At 36.8% G+C, this 16,359-nt stretch overlaps 1 protein-coding gene and 1 long non-coding RNA gene across 4 annotated transcripts; both read right to left on the bottom strand.

The window, feature by feature from the left end:
* Positions 1-211: 211 nt before the first annotated feature.
* LOC105397564 lies at positions 212-991 on the bottom strand. The gene is made up of 2 exons (XR_005254962.2): positions 651-991; positions 212-543 (listed from the first exon to the last, which is right to left on the bottom strand). It is a non-coding gene; the product is annotated as an uncharacterized LOC105397564 (long non-coding RNA).
* Positions 992-3,475: 2,484 nt separating this feature from the next.
* On the bottom strand, positions 3,476-16,129 carry LOC105391858 (venom toxin OcyC11). Of its 3 annotated transcripts, none has more exons than XM_048625887.1 (3): positions 15,970-16,095; positions 7,832-7,952; positions 3,476-3,654 (listed from the first exon to the last, which is right to left on the bottom strand). In XM_048625887.1, the coding sequence occupies exons 1-3, from the start codon at positions 16,061-16,063 to the stop codon at positions 3,558-3,560; spliced, it is 312 nt and encodes a 103-aa protein (XP_048481844.1). In that variant the 5' UTR covers positions 16,064-16,095; the 3' UTR covers positions 3,476-3,557. The 3 variants fall into 3 exon arrangements, with proteins under 3 accessions (XP_048481844.1, XP_037963738.2, XP_048481843.1); XM_038107810.2 differs by lacking the exon at positions 15,970-16,095 and adding an exon at positions 8,574-8,731; XM_048625886.1 differs by lacking the exons at positions 3,476-3,654; positions 7,832-7,952 and adding exons at positions 14,352-14,532; positions 15,442-15,562 and having other exon boundaries at positions 15,970-16,129.
* Positions 16,130-16,359: the final 230 nt, after the last annotated feature.

The raw sequence follows: 16,359 nt of genomic DNA, 5'->3' as shown, positions 1-16,359 counted from the left end.
TCAGGCCGCAGCGGAGTGTCGCGCACCACCGACAGGTAGTAGGCGTTGAGGTGCTCCGCCAGCTCGCGCTCGGGGCCGCGCGGCCCGCACACGGCGGCGCGCAGCACGCTCAGCGCGGAGTCTCCGCCGATACCTAATCAAGTTACCGGTACGGGTAGATACAGGGAACCCGATTCTTTACGTAAGCACCCTTAGAAATGAAAAATAAATGTTTAAAAATAATCATTTATTACTTATATAGTTATCCATTACATAAATGGCCTAAATCCCCACGAGAGGACGATAGCGTCGCGGCGTTGACTGCCTCGGACGAATCACGCGTCGACGGGTTGTCCTAGGACTCTGCCTTGGTCTCAGTGGGGCAACAAGTATTGGGCTTCTTCCGACGACAGGGCATCTTGGGCTTCGTCCAACGACAGAGCGTCTTGGGCTCCCCACATGTGCAGAATAGGTCGTAGGAGATTCTGCACCATGTACGGACATTTATTTATGGCAGTTAACCTGCCGTGGGGTCCATCGGCAGGCTTGTTTAGGTCCCCATTCCTGTAAATAGTACGAATAGATTAGGTCTAGTAAAATATTATTTATTCCTACAATTTTACATTAAGTTATCGTAAACATAATAAGTATATAGGTAGGTAGGTACTTACCTTTCCATAAAATCTACAATTAGGTACTTCGAATTGCGATGCACTTGTGAGGATCATTCTTAATTTTATAATTTTTATAAATAAAAGCTTGTAAACCAAATTTCAGTTTGTTTTTGTTAGAGTCATTGACATTGATTGACATATATATTTTGGTTAGAGTCATTGACATATAATATACGAAAATCAAGACGCCAAAATGACATGTGTGTTTGCCCTTTCTTTTTACAAGCGCTAGAAAGAGGTAAAGTATCTAGAGTGAAGTTCGCACAATCGAGTTGTAGCATAAACGATATCGCATGAACTATAATAAAAAAATGTAACTCATACTACCAATTAACTTGGAAACTATAGTGCCACAAACTTATCTGTTCCGGTGAGAGCGAACTAAATTGGTCCATATAATCTATGTCAATATGAAATTCATTAGTACAGTAAGTAATGAGGTATGGACCAATTTAGTTCGCTCTCACCGGAACAGATAAGTTTGTGGCACTATAATAGTTTGGCGTGCTTACGATTTCTATCAACGTTGACATATATTGCAAGCCCGTACTAGACGCTCTGATCTCAGATAAAACACGAAACACGAATCATTATGACGAATTGATAGTTAAGGTCAACCGGGGCCATTGCGCCACAATACTTTGACTTTCATATTCATTTGAACATAACAAACAGACTATTCGCCCTATTAAGCTATACCTTGTGATACATATTAGGAAATTTTATCTAGTTTCATATGTTGATGCAATTTTGTCGAATTTTAAATATCTTCTATGTTTAAACGACGTTTCTACAAAAAATGGGATTTTAAGGCGCAATAACCCCTAGTGGGGCTAATGCCTCTTTCACTAGTTTTGTGTGTTTGGAAGAGCTTTTTACAAGTTTAAGTAGATATAATGTATAGATTTACTATTAACGTAGCTAATTATTAGCTTGTAAACTAAATACTGCGCTTAGTTAAGGAGAATTAGTTGATCAAAAATTTTCGGGGCTATGGCGCCTACACACCCTAATTTCTTGTAGTGGCATTTACCCCATTCAAGATTCCAGGGGTGCTCAACATTTTATTTATGAATACTTTATTGGACTTAAAAAAGTATAAATACTTAAATGACAAATACAAATAAAGTATAAAAGCATACAAGGGCATATTTTTTATAATTTGCAATCAAACCACAACTTTAAATTAGTAAGTATACCATTTTTAGAGTCTGACGGAATTTAAATCATTACAAAACTATTTAAAGTTTTAAAAACAAGTGGGATAATTCAGTTAATATTTTATTTTTTTAATTTATTATTTATTAAATGATTATTTTCTATATACCGTGTTAACAATCTTATTATGTCGACACCAAATGACGCAAATTTTTTAAAACATTTAGTTTAATTCATATTCAAATTATTTACGTTTTAGTTGGATTACCAATCTAAGAATGTTAATTCTGATACGCTGTTAAATGTTCTTCAATATTGCAGAAGGCGTCATTAACCTAGTATTTTTCGTTTAGGAGTAATTTGGTGCTAATGTCTCTGGAACTTTTTCATTGCTCGTGAGTGTTTAAAATACATTTATCATAACATAAAATATTTAGAACCTCTGGAAATGGGGCTATTGCGCCGCAATAGAGGCAATAACCCCATCAGCCCAGAGGCATTTACCCCAAAAAATAAGCTAAACCTATACATTTTTAATTGCATATTGTGTCCGAATCTTACGTTATTTCAATAAAATAATCAAAACAATATGTAAAGCAACAAAACAATAACTGTATTTACAGTTAGGAAACATAGATTCTTTTAAACAAACACACATTTGGAACGATTCAAAAAAACGTGTCAGGAAACCGAAGGTGGCCAAAAGAGGTGAAAAAATTAAAATGGCAAATTATTTAAGAAAATTGCTTCGGATACGACATCTATTGGTCACTGGTAAAAGTTTGAGTTCCAAAGATAGATAGCAGATGACTCCAGTAGTTCTAAAGTATGAGGTTCGGAAGATAAATGGATTCGAGGCATTAGCCCCGTAGGCGACTTGGCCCCGGTTGACCTTATATGAAGGAAGAAAAAACTAAAATGCAGATTGTAGGAATTTATCATGATTACATTCTAACTAGTCTAAACAAAATAACAAAGTCACATATTAAGTTCTAAGCATTTCCCTCTATAATTTCATATTGACTTGCTATTGAGCACATGTAAAGTGGTAATCTGAGTAGGTAAAGGTAGGCTGACTTGACATGTCTTGACTCGGATGGTTTTTTTCAAAACTCCTAGAACAAAAATTGTTCAGAATGAGACCCTGTCTGCGATGATGATGTATTGATCGTGATCATTGATCATCCATATGAAGCTTTTTGCTAATTCTCTAGTGTCTCACACAAGCAGCAAAAACTAACGAGAATACTCTATGCTACGACGACTAAAACGTACTAGGTACTTACATAACTGATAAAAATAGTAGGTACTTTACTTACGCTGTTCCTTAGTGCCAAAAAGTCAAGTTGCATCGAGAGCACATAGGAGAGAATGCATAATGAATGAATGAACGACCTGGACTGGCCTGCGAAACTGCAGATACAAAAATACTTACAGGCCAAATCGGTATTTACTGTATTGCTTTAACTTAATTATAGGTGTGATTATATTTATTGGACGATCGTGTCGTGTTTGTATATTCAAAAAGCAAAAATTTTAAATATTTACCTATCAAATTTTTCATTATAAATGTATACTTAGGGTAAGTACCTACCTGCCTAAGAGCCAAGGTGAAACACTATTCAGGATTAGACATTATTCCGGTACATAATCAAATAGGTAGGAACTATAATATTATTGATTTAATTGTATTTATTTTATAAACGACCATATTTTTACTACTTATTGTAGAAGTTTATCCTCTGACTATGGTGGGCAGACGATTTCCGGGCAACAGCCTGGATAAGGCAGTTCTTTGTTGGTTACCACCCTGCAGGGGGGCTGAGCATCCACTACGCCACATCTGAAAAAAAACAGTATAAATTAGGTTGAATTCACGCCATCACTGGAGTCGGATAGACGCGGCGCTGCACTCACAGGCTGTCAGGTAAGTGTCATGTCAGATCGAATGAATAAGTACTTTAGTTACCACTTTTGCCGTAAAACAGTGGTGGGGCGGAATCTAGTGGTGTGTACACAGGGTGTGTAGCTGTTTCAGATATTAGAGCTGGTGAAGGATTTGTCGCTGTTATGAAAATACTGGGCAGTCAAAGTCGCCCATAGGGGAACCCGGGGTAAGATGGGGTCGCGGGGTAAGACGGGGCCCCCCACTTATACGATAAAACTATACATCTTAGGAATCTGAGTAATGAGTCAATAGAAAGGCTTAAATGATTGACCTTTAGTGCGCCAGTGACAGCAGGTGTGAGCGCGTGCGTTTTTTGTGTAAGCTCAATTGTTTGTTTTTGCGTAATGTCCATGTTATTTTTGACCGGTAGAAACAACGTCACAACACAGTAAAACAGTGGCATTTTTGGTAATTGTGTGTTTTTATTTAAGGGTCGGCAAGGGGGAATCGAGGGTTGGCATTGTCATAGAATTATGTAGTAAACGATGCTCTACAACCTTGAAAAAAATCACACAGGTAGCCGAAGAGTCTAGCTAGGTGCTGAATGATTCGAATTTAAGTAAATGCTTATGGATAACTGTAAATAAAATTCAGAATATCACGAAAAACCACTCCCGTATTGTAACAACTGTGTCGTAATTATTAAGAATTTTCATATGATTTTTATCATATTATAAAGTTAAAGGCTTGGACTAGGCGCTAAATACCTTGTTTTTTAATAAACACACACTTATTTTGTGTAAATTAATCCCAAACTTGAGCAATTTTTTTCCCTCAAATCTTCATACAAATATCTATGGCGGCTTTCTGTGTTATAAAATCATAAACACAAGTGACGTTTGACTCAGTTGGCCGCTGGCCTCCAAAGAAGGGTCACGTCGGTTTAGGCAGCACTGACAGCTCGCGATCTTATCGTGTACAGATACAAAATCACTGCACATTGGTTGTCATTGCACTTTTTCAACTTTTATGACACCAACATAATTTGATTTGAAATTGAGGAAGCATAATTCTTCCAGTATATTCAATACATTAAATTAAATTAGATAGTGTGCAATATTCTCGTGACATAACAGTCTCGTAAAGGTCTGATGAGGAGCAGGAATATAGCGAATGGATCTAAGTGATGACAATACGCACGAACATTAGGTTAGGGATCAAAAATACAGTCTCTTGGTGCTGGTTGAGGTATGGTCTCGTGAGGATCTGATGAGGGCAGTAACACGGTGGTGGCTCAATTTTATTTCAAAGATGTTAATAGCTAAAAGCATCGAGTTTGGGCTATTAAGTATGTTTTTCAGAGAGAGAGAAAGAGATTTTATTTTTCCTCTGGATGTGTTAGGTTTACTGGGTTTACTAAGTTCATTCTGTTAATGGCATCAAGTTGTTATGTGTTCATAAGTAATAATTATTTATTAACAAAATGCTGTTGGTTCTCCACGAAAGTGTAAAAATAAAAATAAAATAAATAAAAATAAATTCGTAAATTAAAATTGTCAATGACGGAATTTCTTCTATAGACAGTAGCCACAAAAAAAACAAACGATAGATGGCGTGATTTGAAGATAAAGATACATTTATTCGACACATAGACAGCAACAACAAAAAAAATACAGATTTTAAGAAAAGAAACACATACTTATACAAAACAACAAAGAAAAAAAAAGGATACACATCAAAATAACTGGAAAAAATATAAGCCCCAATTTACTTGTGTGGGACAGGGAGTACCATAATATTTTTTTGGGGTACTCCCCATCTATGCGAAATATCAGCTTGATATCGTTACCCGTTTCTGAGAAAAAGGGCGGTGACAGACAGTCAGTCAGACAGACGGACAACAAAGAGATCCTATAACGGTTGCTTTTTTTCTTTTGACGTTCGTAACCCTAAAATTAAGTAAAAATATTATGCTGCTACCAAAAAATGTACTTACAGGTATTGAAAAAGCGGTATATAGCACTAAACAAATTATAAACAAACAAAAAACCCAGGGGACCAGCAGAGGGTTCACCATTTAGCTGAATGTTACTTAGAAAACGGCCTTGAGTGGCGGTCAAGTTGGTCCCCGCCTGCGATACTTTCCATTAACATTGGGACTTGTTTTCATGTTTTTAGCCTACAGTCGGGTTTTCCGTTTGTTTATAATTGTATTTTTTTATTTGTAACTTTTCAGTTGTTTTTATTTTATGAAATTTTACGTCAGTAGCTCATGGTCATTTTTTATTTCAATCATTTTGGTGTTGTTATTTAAATACCTTCAATATGCATATTTTTGTAATGTGAAAATCAAGCCCTTTCATTTGATACCTTACACGGCAAAGTTGAATTATTATTTTTTCGATCATCACGTTATGTCCTCTAGAGGGCGCTTTGTACATTTTAATGGAACGTCACATAACCTATAACCATCGCGCCATCAATACGCTGCTAACAATACCTCATACAACAAAATCTATCAAGCCGTCTAGGCTACAGGAGGGAACAAAGAAACAGACAAACATACATACATACAATCAAAAAACATTACCCTCCTCCTTCGGCAGTCGGGTAAAAAGGAGTAAGACAGGGGGTCATTCTTAACTTTTGCTCTACGAGTTTTGGAATTTGCATATATCGTAGAACAAAAGTTGTTAAGAATTACCCCTTGAGTCATCCCCTTTTGGCTTAGTATAGCCCTTTTGCTACACTATGTATTTACTTTGCTTTGTCGTCGGGGTTCAGTTGGCTGGAGGATGCCCGAAACTTATTATCTACACTTTAATACTTGTAGTTACCTTTCTACAAGTAAATACCACATTTGTTTGAGAAAGCTAATCGGGTTCCGAGTATAGAGTAAAGTGGCACCCCTATTAATTTCTACTCTTTCCTGGTGCCTACCAGTGTAAGTAAGAATTATACTTACTTACCCTAAAATCACCCAAAATGTACTTGAACTTAATTGTCAATAAAGTTGGCGAGTAAAAGTTTATCGACCCACTGTGCAAACTTACATGTGTGCGTGTCACTGCGTGTGCTGTGTGAAGGGCATTGAAAACCCAAAATTGGCGCGGCACGTCACTCTGTACGGGCCCTTAAGGTTTGGTACCTTTTATTGTGTGTTTTTATTTAAGCTTTGTTTAAATATGTGCAAAATCACTTTAACATTGAAAGTATTTTTTATGAATTACTTAAAAAAATATAGCGTTGGGCAAGACGGGGTATTTTTGGAGGGGCGAGATAGGGTACAGATCTTACTTTGGATAAGTTTTTTTTCTCCAACCCGATATTTGACATTGTAGAAGGCCTCTAAAAGGGCTACAGGGAAATTGGCTAAAAAGACAAAGCAGATACTGCCTACGAAGAAGAATAACAACGAAGATGACTGTGTCTACCTCTACTGTGAGGATATCTACAGTCACTACAGTACTTTAAATTTAAGGAAAACTGGGTCGGATGTCAAAGGTGCAGGCGTTGGGCTCACACTGCAGGTGCTGGTGTTGACGATAAAAACACAGAAGAAGTGTTGTTTGTCTGTTTTGTGCCCCAAATTGTATACTTACCCCATCTTACCCCGTACATGGGGCAAGATGGTTTATTTCCCATTTTTTAAATTTCTTAAAATAAGTCAATTGTAATGATTACTTTTTTTGTCAAAAGCTGTGCCAAAGTGTTCGTCATTAAGTTCCTAATGAGCCATAAATAATTCATAACGTTGTGGTTAAGTATAAATACCTGTTGTTTTTTTATTTTCCCTTAGCGACCCCGTCTTACCCCCGGTTCCCCTATGTAACGAAATTCGATTGGCGAGACATGCCTGGAATTCCTCTACTTCACTCGCGAGTAATGAAAAGAAGGACGGAGGGGATTCCCAGATGCACAAAATGTGAGTAGCATCTGTGGATCTTCACAAACGATGGTGCACCTCAAATCATTCCCCGCGTGCTATAACACCACTACACCTGCACGCGTGATGAGCAGGAGCAGGGGGCGCTGCTGAACGCTACCGGCGGCGGTTCAGTTTCGATTGGGAAAGTGTTATTTAGCGACTTTATTTTATGGTCAAAACGCTATGAAGAAAATGAAAACTTACGTTTCTCGGGTGACTTGGCTCTCGCTGCAGCGGTACTGCATACACTGTTCTTGAGAAGGTTTGCTCGAACCGAAGGGTATGACTTCATCCGTCTCTTTAATGTAGCACCCTATATCGTCTTCTGTTAATCAAAGAAGAAATATGAGTGAGATACGATATTATATTCTATCTAGATATATATATATATTTTTAATACACTGAAAACTTTCACAGAAAACAATAGAATACGAATTAATGGTAGTATTGCAGGAAAAACAAAAAAAACAAACATTCACACCTTGTACTAATGTACTCCCTTGCGGGGTAGGCAGAGGTGCATTGCTGCACCCACTTTTCGCCAGAGTATTGCAGGAGTGGCATGATAATCCGAATAGAGCAGATTTTCATTCATTATTCTATGCGTAAATAACATCTAGACTGGAAGTGTCGGTACCTAGTCGGCTACGTCGGCTTACAAGAGCCTTTTAACAAACTTACCCTAAAATTCATAGAACGTACTTACTGTAAATTTACAACAAGGTTAAAATTGTCTTACAAACACACGAGTTTCGTCTCTTTATGTCAGTCAAAAAGCTGAAACTTGTATAACACAACGTAAATTTTAAGCCTATTGTAAAGTGTCAAAAAGCTCTATGAATTTGGGGATTAGCCTTTATTTTGTATTTTAAGGGTTAAGAAATAATACGGATGGGCATGTTTTAACCATTTTCAAATTTCAAATGAAAACTGATTAGGTACTTACTGAATTTTTCAGGCTTAGGGTCCAACGGATAGATAGCTAAAGCTGCGAGTGAAACCGCCAGAACAGAGAACAACACAACCAGAGACTTCAACATTTTTAACACAAATAATGATCTCAGCCACTACCGGGTGACTTTATATGAAGATTGTTAGCACTGGTAGGTGTTAGTTTACATATTATTGGTTATGGTAATTATACTCGGTAACTAGTTAAAGTCAGCGCAAGGACATTAACAAATCTCAAAGAATTAAAATATAAAAAAAACGAAAAGTCACGTTTAACATTTATACAAAATTATGTAAGTATATGTATGAATACATACATGGATAGGTACGATAACGAAAACTCAAACAAATCGAACATAATGTCAATCCCCTCAAATTTATTACAGAAAAATGTATCTACAAAATTGTCGATATATGTTTCATTGTATTAAGGTAAATGTCCCTGTAGTTGATAGGGTCCCAGTAATTGATAGTTTCAACTTTATGGTTGAACAATAAGAAAACTAATTCAGTTTTTAAACGCACTCCTATCAATATTTGAACTTTGAAGTCTGTTAAATTGAAAACCAAAGTGTCAGTATTCTGCATCGATTCAATTTCAAGTTACAATTTTTTTCCCGTGCAGCCGTTTGCATCAACGCGTAAACTTGTGTTTCGTTAATTGAATAACTAAGCTCGGAGTGTTCGCCGGTACGATATTGCAGTTGATTTATGGAGTTTTACGGGTAAGTATTGTTTTTATTACCTTTGCATGTAAAGTAACTTCGCTGGTTCATGCTTATTTAGCCAATTTTTATTATATTTACTTGTTTGTGACGAGTATCATCTACTAGAACAAGAAAAACCCAAATACCTAGTAATTGATACCCCCTATCAAGTAATAGGTCAAAACTATTTTTTTAATTTGCTCGTAATATCAAAGGTGTAAGGGTCACAATACAATAAAATTTGTCTTTGTTTATTTCGGGGTTGAAAATATTGCACGGGTCGAGTACTTGATAGGGTATCAAGTACTAGTCATCTAGCTATCAACTATTGGTTATACACATTATTAATTACAATAAAATTTTCGTTGCTGGTACTATAATTTGATAAGATGCCACCAATTAAAGTTAAAATGCTTGCTTATAGTGAGGATTCAATGCTAAGAGCTTATGAAGAGGTAAAATCTGGCTTACCAATAGCTGCTGCAGCCCTTAAATACAATGTACTTTATATTATGCTTATAAAGTGAACGGTAAGACTCCACTTGACTGGCGTATGGGTCCAAAAACTTTTTTATCGCCAGCGCAAGAAAACTCCATAGTTAAGGAGATATTAAGCATGGCAAAGAAAAAGAAAAAAAAAATAGAACCGAAAGAAAAACGAGCTGAAGAAAGACAAAGAAAAAAGAGAAGAAGATGAAGCCATGAAGATTAAACAAGAAAAGAATTTGGCAAATAAAACTGCAGCACAACAGAATCTAGACGCCTTGCAAATGACCAAAAAAGTATTGTTTGATTCTTCAAGCGAAGATGATGTGGAAATACAGGAAGAAAATAATAAGAATGATAATGGAGAAAGACGGACGAATGAGAACGATTAAGACGAAAGAAGAAACAAGAAATGGATAAATCTAAAGCGAAGAAAACTACAGTGAAAAAGAAAACAGATATTTTCGGAAATAAGAAAAAAGTTTAATTATATTCTACATGTGAAAGTGAAGCCGAAAAGTGGGTGCCTCCTCATGATAGTACGGATGATCTCGAGAGTGATGACTATATATAATATATTTTCTAGAATTTGTTGATTTGTATAAGAAGTTGTTTTTTCCTACTAAAGATTTATACTGTTGTATAATGCTTATTTTGAATGGTGAATTTCATAGGGTCTCATTATAATAACAACGTTAATGCGTAAAATATGTTCCAAAGACGTGTAAAATGTTCAGTGTTTTTATGTATGAAAATTACTTTACTTTTGATATGACAGATTTTTAATATTTTGTAATTTTTTTTGTTGATGACTTCATATCAATTACTGGAACACAGAATGTAAAACTGCTTTGTCAATTACTAGGCGAAGTGAAAAATTTCCTATCAATTATAGGTACATTTTGAGACTGTTTGAATTTTCTTGGAAAATAGTAAAAAACGTTTAATTAGATACTTGATTGTAAGGAGATAATTTAGATAGAAGACTGATTTACCAAATTTTGTTACTTAGTTACCGCCTGATTTCGTAATAAAAGTTTTTCTCTAACAACGTTTTTGTTATTGCCACTATTGTGTCAACTACTGGGACATTTACCTTATATGTTGTAGCAAAGATGAAAGTGGTCGCAAGAAACAACATTCTTCGTCGCCTGACCGGTAGAACTTGGGGGGCTCACCCGCATGTCCTACAAACCTCAGCCCTAGCCTTAAGTTACTCCGCGGCGGAATACGCATGGAACAACTCGGCTCACGCTGGGAAGGTGGACACCGCACTTAATGAGACCTGTCGGCTGGTTACAGGCTGCTTAAAACCAACTCCGACTGATAAGCTATACCTGCTCGCTGGAATAGCACCGCCAGCGGTTCGCAGACAGGCCGCTGCGGCTAAAAAGCACTGGAAACAACTGAATGACTTGCGCAATCCTTTGTATGGTAATGTTCCAGTGCAGCAGCGCCTTAAATCACGCACAAGCTTCGTCAAAACCGAACCGCTGACTAACGAGACAGCGCAGGAGTTCAGGTTGAGCCGCTGGAGAGCCGATACTTCCCACTTGCGTCGGTTTGTCCAGCCAGCCGAGGAGCTGCCTGCTGGAGGGGGTGAAGAGTGGTCTGTATGGAAAACACTAAACCGCCTCCGGGCTGGCGTTGCCCGGACGAAGGACAATTTAAGGCGATGGGATATGCTCCTAGCCAATGCCAGCACTCTATGCAGTTGCGGAAGCCTCCAGACTACGTCACACCTTATAGAGTGTCCTAATGCCCCAAAGTGCAGTCAAGGAGACCTGATGAAGGCCAATGATCTCGCAATAAGAGTAGCACAACACTGGAGGAAGTTAGCTTAGTGCTTCTTCTATCGTGTAACGATAGAAGAAGAAGACCTACAAGAAATTGGAACTGTTAGACGGTTGTATAAAAATTTTCTAAGTGTCATTACATCGGACAAATAAACGTTGGAGAAACAATATGCCGTAGTAAGATGTTCGGTGTTAAGATGCGTCGAACAAAAAATCCTTCGAAGCAACAAGCCATCTCACTATGAAAGCTTCGGTTTAAGGTTGTAGATGTATGCATATTCGAAAAAATGAGTTTCGAAGACTCGTAGGGAACCCCATGTAAAGTGGTAATCTGGTCAATCCCTTAATATACAGGGTGATTGGAAAGTAGATGTATTCTTTCAAATGGGTTATAGACGAAAGCATTTCCAGTCGATTGAACCCCATAATGCATTATCCGAAACTCAACCATTTCTGAGTTATTTAAGTTTTAAGTTTTTTTATAATTTTGCCAAAATTTATGTTTAAAAGCCAAATATTTAAAAAACTAACCATTATATTATTACTTTATTCATTGTTTTGCATCAGTGACACTCTAGTTAACTAATTATAATCATTAAATTCGCAATATTCAACTTAATTTAGACACAGTGCTTCAAAATAATTGAAACATTAAGAAAATGATTCAAAAGGTGAAAACAAAAATGCTTAATTAAAAAAGAATTTTATCTGAAATTTTTTCAGGCACTACAGCTTAAAACATATTCAATTTATAAGCTTTAAAATGACATATTACAATCTAAAATCGATTAAGGTATGACCAAGATATAGCCAAAACAACTACATAGGCGGACAAATCTCAGTAGGGAAACTAACAAGATTGGTCCAATTTTAAGGTAAAAAGTCTTATAACTGGACTTTGTATGGCTCCGAATCGGTTCTTCCTTTTTTGGCCTAAGATTTATTTGCCTAATCTCGTATTGCATCGTTTGGTCAAAGTCTCGTTTCGCCGAAAATCGTATGGCATAAATCTCGTTTAGTAAAAAGTTATTTCGCATAATCTTGTTTAGCCTAATAATGGTATGGTCAAATCTTAAATAGCCTAATAATGCTATGGCATTATGTTATACAAAGTAATCATATTCGTTTTCCTACATAGCGTAAATTGGTGCCTTGTATTGTTTACGCTATGTGGGAAACGCTCCGCTTCGCTGCGCTCCGCTTTGGTTTTGACGAACATGTGCACCTAACCCGCTCCTCCTTGCTTTGCTCGTCGTCACACCTATCTTTAAGTTTCGATCCCATGGGGTTTAATGGCTAATGTAATATATATAATTACAATGGCCATTCTCTTTCGATATTTTGAAAATTCAATGATGTAAGAGAAAAATATCGCAATTTATATTTACTGCATAATATATTATTTATTAAGATAATATTAATAGAAACAAGATAATACCTATACGAAAACTAATTTGAGCAAACAAGACTTAGGTGATTTAAGATTATGCCAAAAGAGTTTTAGGCGAAACGAGACTTATGCCACATAAGTCTTGACGAAGTGATGATTCCGCCAAAAAAGTTTAGACCATACGAGTTATGCGAAACGAGTTTTGGGCAATAAAGTTTATGCGAGATGAGGGAAACCCCTCCGAATCGTTTTCTAATAATTATTGTTCACCTATATCGCGGTTCCTCAAAAGAACAGGTCGACGACAAGGTTGCTTCACCGAAATAATGCTTGTCCGATAACACGGTTAGCCGAAAGTACTTTTCGATGATGATAGGTTCAACGATAGAGTGCTTTTTCGACTACACAGCCTGTGAAATTGTTTAACCGACAAATTGCATCTCCTATAACACTATTCGGTGAAACTTTTCAGCAAAAACATTTCGCACAGTGTTTGAACACGGTGAAGTTAAAACAATCATTGTCGAACATTGCTATTGTCACGTGCTACTGGCAAATTATATTTTCGGCGAATTAACCGTCGTCGAACAGTAGTTTTGAGGAACCGGGTTGTGAAGAATTATTTTGTGTTACCAATCATAATTGAAAAATATTTTCGGCTAACGTGTTATCGGACAGGCATTATTTCGGTGAAGCAACCTCGTCACCGATCTGTGCATTTAAGGAACCGCTCTATCGGGGAACAATTATTAGTAAACGGTTTGGAGCTCTACAAAGTCCAGTTATAAGACAGTGAGAAAAGTTGTTCTTTTCGCTACTGAGAGTTATCCGCCTATGCAGTAGTTTTGGCTATATCTTGGTCATATCTTAATCGATTTTAGATTGTAATATGTCATTTTAAAGCTTATAAATTGATTATGTTTTTAAGTTGTAGTGCCTGAATTTTTTTCAGATAATTTTTTTTTTACTTAAGCATTTTTGTTTTCACCTTTTGAAACATTTTCTTATTGTTCCAATTATTTGAAGCACTCTGTCTCTGTTAATAAAATGGTTAGTTTTTTAAATACCTATTTGGCTTTTAAAATAAATTTTGGCAAAATTATAAAAAAAACATAAATAACTCAGAAATGGTTGACTTTCGGATAATGCATTACGGGGTTCAATCGACTGGAAATGCCTTCGACTACAACCCATTTAAAGGAATACATCGTCTTACCAATCACGCTGTATATATATACAACAAATGTTTGTATAAATTCCCATTAAATTCAAGAGATAATACTAGGTACCTACGTAGGTTTCTTACTTAGTGCAAGACGTGAGTTTCCTCCAAGAGACTGAAGGGTTTAGACATTATTCAGGTAAGAACATAAACAAATTCTAAACTGCATTTCTCGTAGGTATAATAATATATTTAATTATTTATTTTAAAAGCAACCATATTATTTGTACTATTGTAGGAGTTCATCCTCCTCTGACGTAGGTGGGCAGACGATTTTCGGGCAACAGCCTGGATAAAGCAGTTCTTTGTTGGTGACCAACGTGCAGGGGGGAGTAGCACGCGCTACGCCACATCTGAAAAAAACAAAACTTATGTAGGGGAGTGTCTGTTAGCTTGTCCACCTACTGCAGAAACAAGATTATCTTTTCTTTGACCAACAGAGCGCTTATCTCAGCTATTGCAACGTTTACTGGGGAGCTAGGCTGGCTCAGCTGAAATCAAGGGGATATCTACAAAGGTTCCACTCGAGAGAGCCACGTACAGGAACTTTGCCCCCTCTCAGAATAGAATAGAATAGGGGAGTGTGAGTTTTAACTCTAAAGTAATGGCGAGTAAACGCTACTTTGAATGGTACCACCTATACGCGCTTTACTAGATCTGCGTCATCGAAGTCTTCGATGCTCACGTCATACAAATTGGAAGTCGATTTTCACTGCTTGTTCGGTTAAGAAAAATCTACACTTGATCCTCTGGTGAGTCTGGTGTAGAGTTGGTCACTGTGGTTGTGGTGAAAGTATTGGTGAGTCATGAAAATCGTGCGTGACTGAAACACTGATTACCTTACCTTACCTAGCTTACGGTAGTCGTAGTAGCAGTTAATGGAAAATGTAGGTATACAAAATCTATTATACCTATTCATATCTTATACATATAGTTGCTTACCGCTCCGGTATAATTTAACGTTACACTTATTGATAAATCATTAATCTGTATACTTACGCCTCTGTGGTTTTCCATGGTATAAGTACACTCACGGGCACTTAAAAAGTTCCACTCACAAAATTCCGACACCAAACGACCCCAAATTTTTCAAAGATTTAATTTAAAATGTTAACAAAATATTATCGCTTTTAGTTGGTAATATCCTGATGCTCTGTTAAATATACTTTAATTTTGCAGGATGCGTTTGCCGTTTAGCAGTATATTTGTGCTTTTCTCAGTGGAACCTTTTCATTGCCCGTGAGTGTATTTTTTTGACTTACGTTGCACGGCTGACATGTTCCCTGCTGCATATGTACTCCATACACTGTTTTTTAGAAGGTTTGTCCGAACCGAAGGGTATGACTTCATCCGTCTCTTTAATGTAGCACCCTACATCGTCTTCTGTTAATCAAAGAAGAAATATGAGTGAAATACGATGTGGATTCTATCTAGATATAATTAATTGGTTTATACCCTGAAAACATTCACGGAAAACAATAATACGAATTAATTGTAGCAAGTATTGCAAGAGTAGCATGGTAATCCGAAAAGTACGGTATGTAGGTACCCACCTACCTAAATAATATCTAGGCAGGAAGTGTTAGAACCTACTTTCCATAAAGTATCATGGCCATAAAAAATATACCTACTAAAGTTAATAAATTTGTAGGCATTTTTTACTTTTGAAAAATTGGCCGCGTAGTTAGCCCTGGTAACGAACGGCGATCGACCTTAAGAAGTACTTATAATAAGGAAGGGAAACTTTCATTCATTTTCAAATTTCAAATGAAAAATAAACAGTTACTCACTGAATTTTTCAGGCTTAGGGTCCAACGGATAGAAAGCTAAAGCTGCGAGGGAAACCGCCAGAACAGAGAACAACACTACCAGAGACTTCAACATTTTGAACACAAATAATGATCTCAGCCACTACCGGGTGACTTTATATGAAGATTGTTAGCACTGGTAGGTGTTAGTTTACATATCACATGTTATGGTAATTATACTCGGTAAGTAGTTAAAGTCAGCGCAAGGACATTAAACAAATTATTTCGACTTAATGAATAAGCATATCGAACTCGGTCGATACATCTCATCTATGTCATCAAATCACGGCCTAAACACTCTCTTCTCGGCTGTAGCACATTCACAATACTCTCTTCAATTCTCGGCTTTCCATACTCACCTTACTTTACACC

Source organism: Plutella xylostella, chromosome 15 (assembly GCF_932276165.1).
Source record: "Plutella xylostella chromosome 15, ilPluXylo3.1, whole genome shotgun sequence".
NCBI lineage: Eukaryota > Metazoa > Arthropoda > Insecta > Lepidoptera > Plutellidae > Plutella > Plutella xylostella.
This window is presented reverse-complemented; position numbering and strand designations above follow the sequence as displayed.

Bases quoted from the DNA above. Each gene is read 5' to 3' on its own strand.
- LOC105391858 (XM_048625886.1), bottom strand. From the start codon at position 16,063: ATGTTGAAGTCTCTGGTAGTGTTGTTCTCTGTTCTGGCGGTTTCCCTC. The intron at 15,563-15,969 runs GTGAGTAACTGT...TTTGATTAACAG, and splicing joins CCCTAAGCCTGAAAAATTCA to AAGACGATGTAGGGTGCTAC. The intron at 14,533-15,441 runs GTAAGTCAAAAA...TGTTTTTTTCAG, and splicing joins GAACATGTCAGCCGTGCAAC to ATGTGGCGTAGCGCGTGCTA.